This window comes from Psittacula echo (genome assembly GCF_963264785.1).
Source record: "Psittacula echo genome assembly, chromosome: 1".
In the NCBI taxonomy this organism is placed as follows: Eukaryota; Metazoa; Chordata; class Aves; order Psittaciformes; family Psittacidae; genus Psittacula; species Psittacula echo.
This window is the reverse complement of record NC_137735.1, coordinates 107,027,541-107,047,763: the sequence shown is the minus strand read 5'-3', so window position 1 is coordinate 107,047,763 and position 20,223 is coordinate 107,027,541. Positions and strand designations below refer to the sequence as shown.

The following is a 20,223-nucleotide window of genomic DNA, read 5'->3' as shown; positions in this document are numbered from 1 at the left end:
GATGGGGTAAAGTCAGTTCCAGGTGTTTTGGGTAGGTTGGTGTTGCAGACAAAGCTTCCATAAAGGAGGTGTGGACAGTCCACATTGCATACCTGTCTGAAGGCAGTGCTACCAGCCTCTCATCCTCAGAGCACTAAATTTACTTCCAATATTTTTAACATAAATAAAAATGATTCAGTTAAAAGAAAAATGCTACATACCATAATACATAACAAAAGAAAGGTGATTTCATGCTGTGTAGATGGTAAGTAATATCATGAAATGTTTTTATAGATAAGTAATCTTTTGTGAAGTGGGGGGAAATACTTGTCTGCCTACAACAGAAGAGCTGTGCTATAAACTGTGTGTGAAATGGCATAGATGTCAGCTGTATGTGACATTATATAAAAAGCTACCTTCATTATAGGTCTATTTAAAAAAATAATCACTCTCTCAAACATACAGAACCTGAGTGTATTTCATTGGGGTTTCAAACTGCATTAACTACGTAGATATTTTAGCATAGATTCATCTCTGAATTATTTTCTACCCCATTAGATTTTACTTTTTTTTTTTTTTTTATTCCTTATGGATGCCATGGCACATTGAAGAGTATCCTTTTTATGCAGTTTTCTGCTGCACAACTTCACTTCCATCAGCCACTCCTTTTATAGAATAGCTAAAATCTCTTACGTGCCTGATACGTCTGTAACTTGAATAAAGGAATTAGAGTGGAGCTGTGTCTAAATTAGTCATTACCATGCATCAGAGCACTAGCAGGGGAGAAACTGCAATGTAAAGAGCTTATAGAAGAGTTTATACCCAAGAAAATATGAAAAGTGTTTATGAACCTAAACCTATGTTTCTGAAGTATGATTACAATTCTGAGTGTCTCAGACTTGTGTGACCAGTTTGAGACACTCGAGACTGTATTTTTAGGAGCCCGGTTCTCTGTATCTCAAGCCAGAGAGTGAAAGGCAGCAGTACCGAGAGCTGGAGAATAGTCCTGACAATTTGGTCCTTAGGCTAGTATTTTCAGAATCTACTCTGTGACTACAATGCATATGCTCTATCTTTCAAGTCTCATATAAAGAGACATACTCATTGATATACTCATTCTCAGTGTGGTATGGCGCCTCCATAAGGAAGGGAAGACAGTGAGATTTAAGCTGTTAAGTCACTTAAGGACATCTGTAATGCTTCTCTGTGAGGAACACATGAATATTTAAAAGGAGCATTTTTTTCTTTCAAGGTGTGATACAGATGCAAAAGGATGTCTTACCAAGGATTTTTACAGAAGCTGGGGATAGAGTTTGCAGCCACTGACAAAGGGCTCAGCAGACAACACAGCAGACATCTATGGACATTTACAAGCCTAGTATACTAATCAACAGAAGAAGCAGTCAAAGCAGAAACAGCGAACTAAAGCTCTGTACGTAAAATAAATCAAAAAGCAGATCAAGTAAGTTGTTTATGAGCTTAGTATATAACTTTCTATGTTTGTGTTCAGTTTGCTAAGATGACACAAGATTACTATACTACAACTGTAATTAAAAACAAAAAAAGACTCTGAAAAGTAGTCTGAGAAGGTACTGGACCAAACTTATTTATAGTGTAACTCTCTTGATTTGCGGCAGGTAGACATAGCTCAGTGTGTACTGTGAGACGTTTTCCACAGATATTCTCCATGGCTCATGTGACTTATTTTGCAGACTTTATGGCAACGTCTATACTGACAAATCAGAACATCCAGAGACATTCTCAGACTCAGTCATCTATGCTGCTAGATTGCCAAAACAGTCATTGTCATGCTTTGCCCTGCGTCAGCTCATGTTTTCCCTGATCACTCTGAGCACAGTTTGGGAGCAATAATACTTCAAGGACTATTCCTGAAAGGCAGTTTGCAGGCAGCTGCTCTCTTTCAGCAGCTAGGAAGGTTCACAAGCCAGAGATGTGCCAGATGGCCTCTGTGCCCAAAGCAACCCCTGGCCTGTTTATTGATATCATCTCAGCTTGTGGTTACAGATCTAACACTGCTATCGGCTCAGATTGAGGGAGAAGAGCAAAAGGAGTTTTGTCTCCTGCAGGTCTCTTCTTCTCAAACTGCTGCAGGCAGCGTAGACTTAGACCTACCTAATTACAGGGGCTTTTCTTGCAGCTGGGCTGGGTGGGGGTGTAGGACACCCTGGTGCTATATCCTACCCTGTCCCTTGGATGAAGGCTAAGTAGCAACCACAGTTGGTTTCACATCCCTCTAGCAGCTAGTTAAATTGTTAGTAAATGGCTTTGTAGATGCAGCAAAAACAAGCCTTAACAAGGATGGACCCTGGCTTCACATAACAGAAATAATCGTGTTGTCTCCAAGCAAGAGGACTCTCTGCCTCAAACAAAACCAACACTCACTGAATTAATAGGTCACTGCTTCTGAGAAAAGTATTTGACAAACATATGACAAAATTATATCCCACTCACAGCGAAGTTTAATGATCCACACTTGCCCTTGTGAGTCAGCAGTCATTAGCCCACTGCTGCTATAGGATTCCTGTACCTTAGCCCACTGCTGCTATAGGATTCCTGTACCTGCTAGCAGACTGAAGCAGCAGGAGAATCCTCTGCCTCAGCACAGTGCTGTTACAACTATTTTTCCAGGTTATGGATAGACACCACCTGGATACTTATGTTTTCTACTTGTGCTTTCACTCTTCTCCTGAACAGTTTCTTTCTTTCTTTCTTTCTTTATTTGTTTGCTTGTTTGTTTAGGAATATAAACCCTCAGGAGCAAAAACCATATACAAATGTACCCCCAGGAGCACAGATTTGCTTTCTTTTGTGCTTGGGAAGTGTCTGGAAGTTGTAGGAACTAATAAATTATTATTGATAAAAATTGTAATTCCCCATGACATTGTTGGTAAAGGTGATACACTCATAAACAAAGAGCAGCCTTGTCTTGCAGATAAAGAGGCAGCTTGGGAAATCATTAGACAAAAAAAAACCCCTCATGAAACACAGAGAGAAGCCTGCAAGCTACAGCTTCTGCTTTTTTACCCTGCTTCTTTAAATTCTGGCTTTCAGTATCCCAAATAGGCTGAAGGAATCAAGAGCAAGACTGTCTTTTCTGCATCACAACTCTCCCGCCTGCACTGCATCTCTCTGGCATAAAGATGCACTTACGACATCCACAGGTATCAACGAGCTTTCCACAACAGAGATATTTAGGCAGCTGCTGTGTTGTAGGCATTGCTTATTTCTGTACTTGTAACTGCCTGATGTGAAACTCAGGCCTTAACTGTCTCATACTGGGTTCTTCTACTCCATTTGTTGTACCAGCCAGCTGCCTCTAGACTTACACTTGGATGAAGAGCTTTTTTGGTCAGGAGCCTTCTATTTCTTCCCTAGAAACTTACTTTTTTAGTGCAATGCCAAGTGCAAGGCAATGCTACAAATAAGAACCAGCTCTGCAAGTTGAGAAGATGCTGTGCTGCAAGCAGAAATTATGCGGTGTGGCTCAAAGATGTAAATACTCATCCTGAAGCAGCTGGAGAGTAATTAAACAAATGGGGAAGACATGCTGGGTAAAAAAAATAGTCATGATACGGCATGCTGGCAGGTCCACATCCTTTAGAATTATTTACTTTTGAGAACCTATCATAGCAACCACTATGTATAGAACTATGTATATGACAACTATACACACAAGTACATACATGAAAGTGCATAGCGATTGCTTAACCATAATTCGGAGGAAAACAGCAATTATCAGACTGAGTCAAGTATAACAATTCAGTTACCTGCTAGCAGCCGGAACCAAATGTTTCTGGTAGAGGTGGAGCAGCCTTCTAATAGGAATAATGTGGAATATTCTACCCCCTGCACTGGGGCTGTCTCATCCTGGGCAATGACAGCATTTGGCTTAAGTGTGCAGTTAGGACTTATATCCCTTTCAAAAATAATGTTCTAATTATTCGTTAGATTCTGCTTTTCGTGATTAATATATAGGACATCCAGTTCTGTTCTTAATCTAATGAAACTTCTGGCATCTGCAGCTTCGCCTGGGAATAAGTTCACAGCAACAGCTCGTGGTCTGCAAAACTATGTCTTGTCATCGATTATTGCCACCTCTCGGTTCTGCTGAACGTTCTGGTTTTGTCTCCCACACTTCCTCACCCACCTCCTGGCTGGTGGGAGCAGTCCTATGGTAGCGGTTCCTGTCTGGTTTTCTCTCTCGGAAAGCTCGAAGTGCAAGAGGAGTTGTATCCAGGCCTTGTGACTCCTCAGATTTTACATAAGGCCCTGGAAAGACATAAATGATTCTTAAGCTGTAGTCGTTGTCCACGTGGTGGCTGTGAAGGCAGAGATCCAGTCGGCTGTCAGCCTTCCACTCCAGGACCACCTCAGGACAGCTGAGATACGGGAAGCACATGTGCGCACCATGCCCTCCTACTGTAAAGGTTAGTGTAAGGGGAGCTTCTCTTAGTCAGGAAAATGGATGTAGTGGCTGCAGAACCTAAGCATGGTGATCCACCTGCGTCTTGGCCCCCACTTCATTCTCAATGAGTTGGAAAACTAACTCCTTTCACCTGTGAAATTTGGACTGAGAGGAGGTATTCACCTGAGGTGTGAATTTGCTGGTTATAAGAGCCACTTCAACAGCATTGGGAGTAGCACACACTTCCCCTTCTGTGATCTTGCTTAAGCCTTACTTACACAGTGGCTGTATCCAGCCTGTATCCTTTCTTCTGGCTTTTGCAAGGTCTGTGAACCTCACCCTAAAGGCTTTGGAGCAGTTTCAGTGCCCTGTGATTACACACTGTGAGGCAGACAAAAGCTCCGGACATTACAATTCAAAACATACTGCTATGCACTTCTTTTTTTTGTTTTGTTTCCTTTTGCTTTTGTTGTAACTCACAGGAACAAATTGCCCAAATTAGAAACAGACATTGAACAGTGGCTCTCCAGCTCTTCAAGAAAACTACAAAACATTTGCAAGAAAATAGTATTTTTTTGGCATTGTAGCTTGATCTATGCTTTTAATCCTCATTTTCTCCATGCACATATTTACTGCTGTGAGTGGAATAATCACTGCTTTGAAACCTTTTATCAGTCCAAAAATGTTGAATGCCTCAGTTTTCCAAAAATATGAATTTCAAAAACTGTTGTTATTTTACTTAAGACTTTCTTTGGGAAGATTTAAGCAGAATATGATAGCAGTGATGAAGAGTGACACTAAAGGTAATACACAGTTGAGAAGGGTTCCAGAGCTGGGGCTGGAAGAGATCGGTCTCTCACTGAAATCACAAAACTGCCTTTAGTGTGTTCAGCTGGTTTTGGCTTTTTTTGGTTGCTGTGTCCTGCTTCTTAGGTGTGGCTCTCTTGGTCTCTTGCTGGGCCTTAGCACACATCTTCCCCCACTTTTGCCACTGTAAAGCCATGATTTTTAAACTGTGGCACATTACAGTAACTCAAAACAAGAGAAAACCCTCTGTCAGGAGATTTTAGATTTGTGTCTCTGCTGGAAAGTCTGTAGGCTTCTGAACATAATAAAAGTTAAAACTCAGAGATGTAATTAGCAGATGTTGGATCTCTAGGGTCTCATATCTAAGAGGAGGTTGAATGAGTCTAAGCTGGTTAATCAGTAATTAGATACATAGAGACTGAAGACAGTAAAGGCAGCTTCAGTGCAATGCAAGTGCTCTTTGTCTGATGTGCACCCACTGCAGAATACTTCTATGCTCTTTCAAATACAAGCCTTGCTTTAAGTGTAAACCAAGTACCATATGGTAACAGAATAATGTGAAAAAGAGGAAGGAATTAACTAGAAAAAAAGATATTTGAAAGTAAGAGAAAAGGTGATAGCTCTTTAGGGGCTTTTAGAGACTCTAAAACACACTGGCAATATTGCAGTTTCCCTGAAAAGATTCACATCATGCTTCAAAACCTATATACAGTGGCTAGATTAATCATAAAGAAGCTCACAACTGTTTTCTGGAACATTACAGGAGTAGGAGCTATCAAAGTTTTTAATGGCATGAAACCAAGCCAGGGTGAGAGGGCAATCCATGCAGCTACAAAAAGTAAGTTGAAGGAGTATTGCACTCCTACGGAACCTTGAACTTTTGAAAGGTTTCATATGAGAATGCAGAAGGAAGAATCCTTTGAAGAATTTTTAGCTGATCTTAAAATAATGGATCAGTCAAGTAGGTATGCATATTCAGAGATTCCATTTCAAGGGATCAGACAAGACATGCAGATGTGGTTAGGATATGGTTTAGTGGTGGACTTGGCAGTGTTAGCGTTATGGTAATTCAGTGACCTTAAAGGTCTTTTCCAACCTAGACAATTCTATGATTCTATGATCAAAGATCCAAAGATACAGATTGCTGTTTAGTCAAGCTAGGACAAAACTGGTGCTCGGTCAACATTACCTCCAAACACACTGTAAAAATTTGGTCTTAGAAATATCTACATACGAAGAAACACTGCTGAAACTGGGGGAATCTACTGAGAATTTAAATCCTACTAAAGGATTGTATGGACTTAAATTGAAAAGTGAAGATAAATACTGCAATTTAAGTTTATAAGCAGAAAGAGCTAATATTTTTGTCCAAAATATGCCTAGCCCTGGGCTTGGTTAAAGCAGTGAATCTGATGAAGGAACATACAGGAGATCAGTACTCAGCAGTGTCAGAGATAAAGTAGCCACAGAATATAGAGCTGTATTTTCACAGCAATGTGTGCTACTAGAAATATTCCACTGATTTTGAGAGAGAAGCTCATAAAGGAGCTAGATTATGTAGGAGTAATGGTGGGAAGTTTAAAAATGGAAGAGCCATTTAGCAACAGCAAGATGAAAAGACAAGTCACTGATATTGTTCTTACATCCAATGTGGCTAAATATATGCTTCAGACAGACACTGTCTTATAAAGGATATTTTTAGCCAAAAGGACTGCATATGTTTTTACAAATACTAATATTTTTCACAAAAATTGCGAATTCAAGTTCTTCTGCTATATCCAACCAAACTTCCTTTCATGAGAGAAGTTAAGACCAAGCTTTTTAGACCACTGTACAGGAGATTCTGCCTTCAAAGACTTCATCTAGGCTTAAATCCCATTCTTGAATTTTCACAGTAAAGTGTAGGAAAAGCCATTCACTTGAAGCAGCTGTGACTGTTTAAACAGATACTGGAGATATCAAGTAGAGAGAAAACCAGTAGGGAATCTGGAAAAAAGTATCCAAGAGGGCCTGGGAAGTAGGATTAGACAGAAATGCAAATGTAAGGGGAGAAAATTAACATAAAAGATTAACTGCCAACAAGATAAACCAGAGTCATTACAAATATGTCATCCACAAAGATAACAAGAGTGTCCAGAGGCCTGTTAGCATGTAAATAATGTATGAGAGTTCATACCACATGGGCAATCTGTACAAGTCACTTTTGACTTGCTACACAAAAAGGACATACTGGGCAGTAAACCTGGAAAAAGAACTCCCAAATTAAAGACATTAATAAAGACAGCTCTTGACCTTAGGTATATTGGCACTAGAAGACAAAGTCTTCAAAAAATGGCTTATAGGCAGTATTATTAAAAAAAATCATCAATGGAAATGTGTGGCCTGTGTTTCTAGGGCACTTGTCAACACCACGATTTGAGGCATAAACCAAAAGAGCAGAGCTCTAGCTCTGCGCTCAATTGTAAGCAATATCGCATATTTGTCTATTGATCTGTTCTGATCAGAGATGAGATTAACCACTTTGTAGGCAAAAGAAAAAACAGCTTCTAGAACATAAAGATAGTGTGACTTTTAGTGGGTTTTTTTAGGTAAAACCATTCAATTTGACAATAATGTTGAAGAAATAATTACTAATCAAAAATAACTAACCAAAAACATTTTCTAGAACATTCAAGGAGTCTTCTCTTGATAACAACAGAGAGAATAACAGAACACCTGGAAATACAATTATAAAAAGTATATCCTATTTTAGAAGAAAGTGGTGAAAGAAGGGTTTCTAAGGCTGTACAGAAGATGACACAGTGCAGAAAGTCATGAAGGTTACCGCCTGTGGGTAGTGAGGGCATTGCATACCAAGCCTATATATACCAATCAGATCAGAGTCTTCTGTGTTTAGCAGCACACACTTCAAAGGCAAGAGCATAGTAGTATCAATGTGTTAAGACCTGACAAGCCTCACAGAGAACAGGACACTCACAAAACTGCTGAAAAATGTGAAAGGAAAGACCATATGTTGGTTCATCTGAACCTGTTGTAAGTATCTGACCAGGGCATTAGCCTGAAATTGCATTTGGATTGAATTTAACATCAGAACATGTTATGGCATACATTAATGCTCTATTTGTTTGGATATTGAGCCCCAGAACTTTTGTTTAGCAATGGTGCCCTGGTCAGCGGCTCAGACATGAAATGATTTGTAAGGAATGAAGGATATCCTGATGTTATGAATACAATGGTGAGCTGAGTTAAAACTGTTAAAAGGCAGTTCAAGCAATCTGTGAAGCTGAGAAGTGATCCATACTGTCACTGAACTTGAAAGAAGTATCATTGAAAAACGGTTTCTTGCCAGCTGAAACTTGCTTAAGCAGGGATTCTGGTACTCCCTGTTTAGTCCATAACAGTATGATGTGTCTGAAGCATATATTAAATTGCTAAGAACCCTCCTAAGTCATATCATAATTCAGATTTTTTTACTGTAGGTGATGATGTTTGCACACACAATGGTGTTTCCTGGACCCTGAGGGCTGTGGGGAAATTACTCTTCATTCATATGAAGTGCGAACTCCAAAAAGACAGATTCTTAGGAGAAACACTGACATGGAAAATGTACTGTTCTTGTAAAGGCTATACTGAACTTCAAGCTTCTTGAAAACAAATGGAAAACCAAGGATTCTGCAATGCTCTGAGAGGAAAGACAGCACCAATAACTGGAGCTGGGAACAGACACCTCTTAGGAGATCCGTGAGGGTTTGTAAAGCTCTGAAAAGACTGAGTATTGCTAAAATGCATATGAAATTTATCCTGTCCCATGTTGGTCTTATAACAACTCATTGTCGATGAGAAAATGAACATGAGCCGGCAGTATGCACTCGCAGCCCAGAAAGCCAACCATATCCTGGGCTGCATCAAGAGGAGCATGACCAGCAGGTCAAAGGAGGTGATCCTGCCCCTCTACTCTGCTCTCGTGAGACCTCACTTGGAGTATTGTGTGCAGTTCTGGTGTCCTCAACATAAAAAGGACATGGAACTGTTGGAACAAGTCCAGAGGAGGGCCATGAGGATGATCAGGGGACTGGAGCACCTCCCGTATGAAGACAGGCTGAGAAAGTTGGGGCTGTTCAGCCTGGAGAAGAGAAGGCTGCGTGGAGACCTCATAGCAGCCTTCCAGTATCTGAAGGGGGGCTATAGGGATGCTGGGAATGGACTCTTCATCAGGGACTGTAGTGACAGGACAAGGGGTAACGGGTTAAAACTTAAACAGGGGAAGTTTAGATTGGATATAAGGAGGAAATTCTTTACTGAGAGGGTGGTGAGGCACTGGAATGGGTTGCCCAGGGAGGCTGTGAGTGCTCTATCCCTGGCAGTGTTCAAGGCCAGGTTGGACAGGCCTTGGGTGGCATGGTTTAGTGTGGGGTGTCCCTGCCCATGGCAGGGGGTTTGGAACTAGGTGATCTTAAGGTCCTTTCCAACCCTAACTATTCTATGATTCTATGCAATGGAGAAAACGTAAGGCTCAGGTACTGACTGATTGATAGTGGCTTAACAAGGAGAGAAGTGAACTGGTCTGAGCTGTTAGATCCACAAACAGGCTCGATGAGAGGCTGAGGCAATGAATCATGAATGATTATCTGGGTTACACTGTTGAACTGTGCTATCACTGTAATAGGCCTTTTATACTGCAAATGCTGACTCTCTGAAGAACCCAGCCTCCACGCTCTGAACCCTAGAGCTGTCAGAAAGAGCAATCCCAAAGCAAATGGAGTGCGGCTGTAGGTATTAACCCAGATCCAAACTTGTTATTTTTGCCATAAGGGTAGCATCTTGTAAGTAATGAATATATGTAGATAATTTATGTATACTTGGTACTCTACATCAAGACATAATTCACAGCTATTCTCATTTACATTAATCTTAGGCCCCTTTGCTAGTTGAAGACATGCAGTAATGAGAGATGTTTGTGCCTGCTTTGTCTTCTTGAGCCACAACGTGGAAAAGCTTGGCTGAATCAAGAGGCAAAGAGGTATATTGCTTGGGTTTCTAAGGTTTGATCAAGAGATCCCTGATGTCAGTAAACATAAGTGACAAAATAAAGTGGGAAGGAGACTCAAGATTTTTGTACTTAGTTGTGGGCCAGGGCTGAAAGACAACAGGTCTGAATTCAATTACGTGTAAGAAACATAATTCAGTTAAGTGTAAGGTGATGTTCCAAAGGCCACATGAGTCCACAGAAGCTCTGCACTTCTTCACTTGGGCAGGGATCGGGCCCTGTGCTAGTTCAGGTTTTGGTCAGATCTAACTGGTTTTGTTGAAATAGTTGTTCTTGCTATGTCAAAGTTTCAGGAGCCCCAAATTGCAGAAAGTAAGCAGCTGAACCTTTACTATTTTAATGGCAGTAGTAAACATTTTGTAACTCTGCTCAGGCCAGACTTTAAAAGAGAGAGCAATGGGTTGCACCTGCAGTTCTGAGCAGGGAGAGTAGGCAGTTAATCTCCCAAGAAGCATTTCTTTACAACAAGCGGCTTGAGCCATGCAATTCTATGTGCAAATTAAATGGGAGGGGGAGGGAGTTGGTTTTGAGGTTTATTTGTGAACAATTTGGCAGTCTTTGAATAAATTATACGAACTTATCACACACAAATAAGCTCAAACTCTTTCTCTGCCCCTTCACCCCTATTTTGTATATTTGTTTGTATCCTTTTTATCTGATTTAACAAAGAAGCTAAAATAAACATCTGCTCTCTTTCAGGGATAAATTTAGGGATTACTTCCAAGATTTCATGAAGGCCTTTCATAAAGTAGATAAAAATAGAGATGGCTATGGCACACTATGTGACCTGCACAGGATACTACAAAAATTCAACTATTACCTTGATCACAATCAATTCAATGGTATTCTAAACAGGTTTGTATTATTATCTCCTAAGCACCTCTTTGGTCACACCCAGCAAAGCCTTAGCAGAACTAAGCTTCTATTTAGTGTTAGGCATATATGAAGCTCTGTTAAAACCGATGGAGATACCCATATGTATCCAACTACATAGGCATGAAAAATCTTGATTAATTCTGCAGGTAACAGGAGTGAAATGGTTTCTTACAAAAGAAGTATGCTTTGAGTACTTGTATGTGTTTGCTAGTTTGTTCTATTTATTTAATTTCAATTCAGTAGAGCAAGTATGTGAAACATATCCTATTCAAAACAGAATCAGAATTAATTCAGGTTATAAAATAGCAATAATCAAATATTCCAATGCTGTTGCTATGCAAGACTATGCTTTTAATTTTCTGTGTCAACATGAGTAAGAAGAAAAATCTTTTGTAGAGGCTGAAGAGCAAAAAGGACCTGCTGTAACATTAGGTACTGTGATTCTTTGCACCAAATAGTTCCCCAAAGGTTATATGCCCGGCAGCACTGCGTTTTGTTCTCCAGAGCCTACGAGACCAGACTCTTTTTTTGAAATAAAATTAACAAAGTCTTTTCACAGTTCACCTTTAATTGGGTGATCAACTTTTTATGAATTGAAACCTTAATAAGAATCTGCTGCCTGTTTCTTTCTCAAAGACCTCTTGATGATAAACACCTCCATTCATTGTAATTTTGTGCAGATTATTCCTTTCTTGATCCAAAATAGTCTTTTCTAAATAATGCAGAGTAGATTAGCATATGCATTTAGTTTTATTACTAAAATTTTAATGCCCACTTGGCAATTTATTTCTCTGCTGAAATGGTGTTGATTATTTCCTTTTCCACACAGTCTCCAATATTGGAGCCAGCTTGACATGGGTAGTATGTGGGAGTGCTGTGCAGCTGCAAGATGCAAAATCAGGGCTCTTGAATATTTTTTTTCTTGCTAGCAGATATGGGGTCTATAGTTAATTTATTTTCCAGCCTGTTTTATAAAGCTTCTCCTTTGTTTTACTGGCTCTCCCCGTTAATTAGGCATTCTTGTAACTGGATATGTTGGTGATTGGTAGCTGAGGCATTGGTCCCCAGTGATTTACTGTGGAAACAGATGACAAAAGTATGTTACAGTAACTCAGATTTAAACAAGAAAATCGGGGTTGTGTAGTGGGGCCATCTCCTCTGTCAAGTCTTGTGTTACTAGGACTTGCTTTGACCATAATTCTAATAAAAGCTGAATACAAGACTAAAAATGTCCAGCCTTTCCCCTGCAGCATAGGAATTGGTTACGTAATACATGTGTGAAAGCAATCTACAGTTCTTGCCATTGACTATGTAATTATTAAAGTCTATTAGAAACCTCTACGTAGATGGTAACTCTAAGGTCAATCTGGAATAATTCCACAGGAGTCAGTGGTTCTGTACCAAAAAAACCTAATATATATTGTGATCTGGAGACACTGTCATTCAGTGATAGGAAATTCCCCAGACTGACTGCACTAACTTTATACTGGCTTTATAAGCAAGAGCAGGGCAAGCCCCTGCTATTGAATCCCTTGTGGTGATGAATTCTACAGGCTCATTAGACAGGTTTGAAGTCCTTGTTTAAAATATACCAGGTGTCTTTTCATTAAGTGGTCACGAGTCACAGGACATTGGAGGAAAGTAGCTTTTCATATAATGGTTAGTGCTATTCATCTTTTAGTGTTTCATCCTAAATAACTTTTATAATATCGTATTTTCTGTATATGTGAAACTTGCCTTAATTCTAGTCTTCTTATGGTAAAACATCTTTGAATTAAAATAATTCAGTTTGGTAACAAAGTCCTTTGCAAAAACAATTTCCCAAATCATATGCAAGAGCTCGTCTTTCCCCACACTGATATTTGATGCAAAAATATATTCACTGTTTTTACCTGGAGCTATCCATAGTCAGCTCTGTAGCCCCCTGAATTTCCAGTGTGAGAGAAGATGAAATTCCCCAGCATCTGTGATCCAGCAGATGTTTCAGCTGACAGGCAGAAATTCAGCAAGTTGTGAGTGCAGCCTGCAGTGCCCAGGGGCTGGGCTCCCAGGTACAGCCTGACCACATGCCATCAGAGGAGAAACCCTCCCAGGACACTGTGTGCCACAGGTCAAGGGTGGCAGCAGCTGATGGGCCAAATGTAGCAGCCCCTTATGCGGCTCAGTGGATGAGTGAGTGCCTGAGAGAGTGAGGCTGAGTCCTGCCAAGAACATGTAAAACAATCCTCTATGGGCCTGACAAGCTGTGAAGTTTGCAAGGGAAGGAAAGGCCTTCCATCACAAACATAAAGAGAAGCATTGAATGGAGCCTGGTTTGTTTTCCTTCTATGTGGTAGAGAAATTGTGAGTGAGCATAGACCTGTGCTGGTACATCCATGAAATGTACCATGGAGTGATACTGGATGTCATAGTTTGTGTCTGGTAACAGCTTACCAGGCTGTATGTGGTTCTGCTTCTTTCTGTCCAAATTGTAACAACCACAACGTATTGGGAGGCTTAGGTTAGCACTTCAGCATCTGTGAGTTGAAGTATTTTTGTAAAGTCAATTCCCAGAAAGTCAAGGGAAAGTACCAGGACTTGGCACAATGAACATCTACTCCTCAACAAAGCCTATTCGACTGTGTTTACACTGTAACGTGAAAAGGAGATTCAAGGACAAGGTTGAGAGCCTACCGTGTCCTCCAGCCACATTTGGGATGATAAGCTCCTCAGCAGATTGTGATCAAAGAACTGTGCTGTGTTTAAAAACCACAAAGTTAATGCTGATGGACTGGAAGGTTGTGCACTTGGGCCCAGGTTAAAGCAGGGCTCCTCTTGAGCATCTGGAGATTGTCCTGAAACTGCATGTGAGAGTATGGTTGCATTTAAATGACAGGATTGGTGTCTTAGACCTGAGAAAGAACTTGGGTTGTAACTAACAGGATTTATGCACTGACAGCACAAGCATATCCTGAAGTGCTGCTGCAGTAAAAATAATACTTCATAATAATTAATCAGCACAAACAACAGTGAGATAATTATTCAAAATCATTGATATCTCATTCTGTGTTTTTCCTTTAGCTTAGGAATCAGCATTCATGACAGCAAGCTCTCTTATTTTGATTTCCTAAGTGCAATTGGTGATGGCAGAGTATCTAAATACCAACAGAGACAAAAGCAGGATACACAACCTGAAAGTTTTGCAGTGCTCAGCTTAGAGCAGACCCTAATTAAGATAAAAGAAATAGTTGCATCATCTCATGATTTGTCATACAAGGTAAGTTTCATGTGGTCACCACATCTTGTTTAATGTCTGGTTTTTTCCTGCCTGGCTGGGGACTAACACAAAGACGTCAAAACTTTTCTGCTATTAATTGAGTGCTACCAGCAACCTCAGCCTATGTAGAAATAGCATCTTCTGACAACTGCAGACTTCTTGATTGTATTCTAGTAACTCCACAAAACAGGCATATCAAATCAAGCCTAGAGTTTTTGTGAAGGCAAGGATTGGAAATGAAAAAGTGAATAGCACATTATCAGGACCTTCATCTCTTCCCCAAACCTCTTTTCCTTTTTCAGTTGCCTGTAAATTGTGTTCCAAGCATGTAAATTATCACATGTCTTTCAAACAGCTCTGTTAAGTTTCCTAAGCTGAGACTTTATTATAAGTAGTTATAATGTGCTACTGCAGACAGGCATTATGTTTTTATCAGACAGAAGGATCATGTAGCAACTGAGGGTAAAGACAAACGATCAGATGTGAGTGCATTATAGTGGCTGCAGAAGTTAGCACCTGTCAGCTGGGGCTCTGTAGCTATCTGCTTTTATGCTCCGGGCCACTTCTGATTCTGACACAGACAGATAAGGTGCATTAGCTGTCGAGCAGCAAGTTTCCTGGTTTTCCCACCTGTAAAATGAGAGCAATAAATATAACCACTTCTCTGCAGAATTTTGAAAGCCCTGAATGAAAAAATGCTGTATATTAAGTAGTCTTAGACTGTTGTGTTGGAGTCTACTGAAATGCAGCAGCCCCTAGAGTAAATAATTCTTGATGCCACAGCAAGATTGTTTTCAAGCGTAGGAAAGAATAATCAAAAATACCTTGAAGGAAACATTGCTATTGCAAAGAACTGTAGAGCTATCTCATGTGTGCTTGCAGTTTCAGGTCCAGTTTAATCTTATGAATTTAGAGGCAGGCTTATGCCTGCAAAGGTGGTCTCACTACCCTTGTATCCCCAACAGTGTGGTCTTCCTGCCTGCCTTGTGTCAAAACCAGTGCTTGTGTTCCTGCCCAATGACCTGGGTCAGGGAACTTCAGCCTGACAAAAGCCTGATAAGTTGTGTATGGCCATGGGGGAGCTGCTACCCACGCAAGGGAGGGGAAGGGAACAGTGGCTAGGGGTAGAAATTCGCTGTTATCAGTGGCTGCATTTCCTAAATCTCAATCTGTAAACTCTGTCCTGCAGTTAAAGATAACACAGGCTTCCAGCAAAGACATCACTAGTGATGTCACTTATACAAACACCCCCAAAAAAAGTAGTACCATGGGAGATGCTGGTTTTTTACAGAAATCTTTTTTCACACTATTTGGAGACTTCTGTGATGTTTGTAAATTTGCTGGAGCCACATTCCTATTTTGGCCAGATAGATTAACTATTGAACAGGATATTGAAATATTTATATAATCACTTTACATTTTTCACAGTAAGTGGGGGGGAAAGGCCTTCCTGTGCTCCATCTTACTGAAATAAGAAATAGATAAATTCAATAGCCCAGGTTAATGTTAGCTACAGGTTAATAGAAGACAATATCTGTCCTGTCATTCCTGGGTGTCTTGGGAATCATAGAATGGTTAGGGTTGGAAAGGACCTTAAGATCATCTATTTCCAACCCGTTTGCCATGGGCAGGGATGCCTGGAAATTTTAAAGGTCATAGTTTTGTCTGCTGAGGATATGATTTAAAAATGGCCTTTGGCATGAACAAGTTGTCCATTTAGTTTTTTAGGATACCAGTTGATAGTCAATATAACTTTAGGGACCAAGGGATTTTCTTCATGGAGAGCCAGACTTTGTCTACGATACTATGGAAAAGCAGAACTCTTTCTCATTTCCCTTACATGAGAAAAATAGGGAAGTTCTCAGTTTTCTTCTGAGCCATTTTTTTGAGTAATAGTTGCTGCCATCTATGTGATGAGGTTTGTCACAAACATATAACATAATATTTTGTTAAGAAGAGGCAGACCTGAAAGCACAGTTCCTGGAGTCCAGCCAGTTGAATAAAATAACCCAAACCGTCACATCCCATCCATGACATTCTACAAATGAAAGCTCTTCTACTTTGAAGTTTAAGAATTCAGGTGTGTCCTCTGTCAGTACAATCATTTCCCACACCGTTTCACCAAACTTGGCACAGTGCATGCTATACACTCAGTGCTTTAGTTTTCCTATAAAACTTTCAGTAAGTAAGCGAAGATCAAACTTCTATGCTAAGAAGTTACAGAATCCTCTTTAGTGTCCAAAGGATTCCTTTTCAATGACCTTTGGATATGGTAGCATTTGTTTTGCCAATAGACAAGGTTCAGGTTCAATAAATACACATTTTTAAACCCATTATTTAGAATAGTTCTAATGGTAAAACAGAAATTGCTGTATTACGCCAATGTGCAATAGTATTAGCAGGCTAATAAGACTTTAACCTGAAGTTTAGAAAAGCATAACATTCCTTTACATTTATGGAATCAGCGATTTATATGTGCAGCGTCATCAGGGGCAGAATAGAACAAGGGGGCACAGTGAGTCAGTAGCAGAATGAGAGTGGGTATGACCCACAGCTTTTCTAGACTTTTGTATTTCTGCCACTCATTTAAACTACTCTCTTGTACTCCACCTGCTGCAACTGTGCTAAACCAAATCTGTTTTCCCTGAGAAACCTTTGGAAAACTCCCGTGAAGAACTGGTTGAGTGTCCTGAGCAAGGAAGGACAAGAATAGAGCAAGTAATCTTTCAGGATGAGATGAAACTGATGAGAATGAAGGACTATCAAGTTCTTTACAGAGTACAAAACAAACTTGCTCCACCAGGGACAATGAGCTGAGGGGAGAACAAAAGGCAAATTGAACATGCTCAGGTGAGCTTAATTTAAAATACCTTAATTTAAATTATTTAAGGCAGCCCTCATGTTTTTGTTTCTTTCCTTTCTTGTCTTAACCACTGCCTTTTCTGGAAAGTTCGAGTACTTGTTAGAATGCCTTTTTGCTGTTACTGCAGGTTGTTGTTCATTTCCATATTTATATTTACATTGGCACACAAATACAGGCTATTTTTGTCTTATTTCAACAATTGCATCTCATTTTTTTAAAGAAAGGAAAGCTTCAAACTAAGTACGGTTCTGAGAAACGTGTTTTATTTCTCCGTGTATAAAATACCTGCAAGTAAAGGGCATGTGGGTCTCAGGTATTTCCATGTGAAGTGCTAAATAGTTGCTAAAAAAGACTTCTCTTTTGAAATGTCTACGTTTGCTTAAATAATTTGAATTCTTGCTTCTCAGGCATTTCCTCTATTTGATAAAGAAGGCACTGAAGTAATTAAAACACTAGAATTTCAGCAAGTACTTGACCATTTCTGCTTTAAATTATCAGACAAAGCAGTTCAGGCACCTTCTCAAGTACCTTACCTTTGTGAGCAATTCATAGTAGACTGGAAAGTTTTCCTAAAAAATAAGAACCTCACAGAGATAAGAAGAGCTATCAAGCTATAATTCTTTAAAATACAGGCTTTAAAAAACTGACTAAGTAAGCATGCACAATTCATATATATTTCTGTTAAGCTCCATGAAGCCCTTATTTCCTTACAAACTGCTCTAAGGAGTTACATCTTATACTCAGGTAGATTTAGGTCTATACATGGGGGCAAGCTGAAAGTATGCAGCTGAACAATGCAGGACATGAAATATCCAAATATGCCCAGTGATCCCTGAACTGTCTAGATGGACTGGCAGTGGCAGGATAGAAAAATGAGTAGAGTGGGAAGCCCACCAGGTTCTTGGTGCAAATAATAATAGCAATGTAGATCTAGCAGGAAGGTCAAATACAGAGATCAGTCAAGTACAGAGCAAATCTTGACTGCAGCCATGGACAGTCTTCTGATGCTCTGAATATGCATGTTGCAGCAACTCAAATTAAAGTAAAGTTGCTGTTTCTCTGTGGCAGAGGTTTGTGTCCATAGTACCTCTCTTGGAGCCGTTCACTTGGTGCAGACTGCAGGAACAGATCCTTCAGTCCATAATCACATCATTTTATCAGTGCAGCGATCCTTACTGTATTTGTAAATAGCAGGAACATTATCAAAAGTGTAAATAAAAGAATTCTCTGTCCAATTTTAGTTTCATAGTCCTTCCTTTCCCTCTGGCTTTTCCCCTTGGTCTGGCTTACCAGTGGGAAGAGGGTATAAGTACATCTGAGAGTGCAGGAGTCCAAATGACATTACCTTACAGCTCATTTCTGAATTTGGCTCAGGATGTGAAAGCTGGTTGCTAGCTGGATAAAAAGCAGTTCTAATACTAAAAAAAAAAAAAAAAAAAACCAACAAAAAACAAACAACAAAAAAAACCAACTAAATTAATTTGTGTCTTATATTCTGGGAAGTAACTATGTTTCATTTGCAAAAGTATATGCTCAAAACACAAATAAAATGAGAAAAATAATAGTCATCATCCAATGGAAAACCGTATATAAAGCTACCACTTTATTGCCATGGCGATAATAGAATGTTGTGCTAAACAAATCTGTATGGGGCTATATGGTGATTAAGTCTTGTGTCATAAAGTAGAAGCTGGAAAACCAGTGAGATCTGCTGCAGCCTCTTCATGTCCCAAGTCCAAGTCTGTCAGGCTTCAAATAATTGCAGGACTTGAGTGACTCATGAGAGGAGAAGAAGGAGGAGGAGGGACCACAGATTTCGAATAAAGGAGGAACCATAAACAGCTTCAAATGTATGTCATGTGTTACAGGTTTCTGTAGCTGATTAGAGACTTTATCTATACATGTCAGTTACCGATAGGCATAGCTTCACCGAAGTGCTTATTATAAGTGTAGCTTTAGTCAAAATTTTATAAGGTTCCTTAAATGTATTTTATTCTCTGTAAATTTAGCATTAATATTTATAGTAGTGCAACTGTTACTTTGTCCTTAGTGGCAGGGCTACATTTAATTATAGTTATTTAAAAAATAGTTGGGGGGATTTTTAAACATTTATATTTTCAGCTTATTAAAATTAAAATGCAGTCTTAACAGATATAATAGATTACATGGTTCTGAAGTGTGAAACAGTGGATTACTTTGTATAGGTTAGAAAATGCAGCATTTCCCCCTTTCCTGCTTTCATGCTGATACAAATTCAGTAAGTTTCAACTGAGTCATATCAGCACAAAGACCAATTGTATGAAATATCTGTATAATTATTCTAAGAATGTATTTGTGTGCTGTAATATTGACCTGCCAACAAGCTTCCATGTTAACTTTAGAATAAGTAGCTGCTTTTGTTACGGAAGGGTTTGCTGTAACATCTTCTCATCCTCCAAGTAGGTGCTAAGCCCCCTTAATAACTTGTCAAGCTGCACAATTCCTGGGATCAAGTTCTGCAAGAATGTATGTTTAACGTGAAGTCTCTTTAACAATTAGTCCTCCAAGATCCCAAATACCTTCCACCTCAACTTAGCAAAAAAATTAGATACTTGGTCCATGACAGGACTGGAGCCTGTACTGCTTTTTCAGTATCGAGCATTCATCTTAAGCAGTTTTTGGTGCTGTTTTAGAGGTAGAAGGGATAAATCCATCATTAAAACCCCAAATTAATCCACAAGGGAACATTTTTGAAAAGACAAAACAAATAACGAACCAGGTTCACGGTGCTGGTTCAGCTTCCAGATGCTCTCAAATCTCATGTTTTCATTTTGGGTTCAACCCAAAATTTCCCACGCCTTTGGGTTCACGCATATTCCTGGGCTCCTGTGCAGGTTCCTAGAGAAGGGTGGTTGTTAAATTATTCACTTCATTCAAACACACTACAGTTTTGGCCTGTAAAGTATGTATCTAAATTAATGAGGTATGCA

At 39.6% G+C, this 20,223-nt stretch overlaps 1 protein-coding gene across 1 annotated transcript in view; it reads left to right on the top strand.

Annotated features, from left to right (window-relative positions):
• The window catches only part of EFCAB6 (EF-hand calcium binding domain 6), a gene marked incomplete at both ends in the record, with an annotated part of 111,726 nt that overhangs the window by 72,882 nt on the left and 18,621 nt on the right, over positions 1-20,223 (top strand). The window contains 7 exon segments of the mRNA XM_080609804.1: positions 1,374-1,421; positions 1,425-1,441; positions 10,959-11,114; positions 14,196-14,391; positions 17,662-17,754; positions 17,756-17,783; positions 17,786-17,847. Coding sequence (XP_080465930.1) covers positions 1,374-1,421; positions 1,425-1,441; positions 10,959-11,114; positions 14,196-14,391; positions 17,662-17,754; positions 17,756-17,783; positions 17,786-17,847 — 600 coding nt within the window.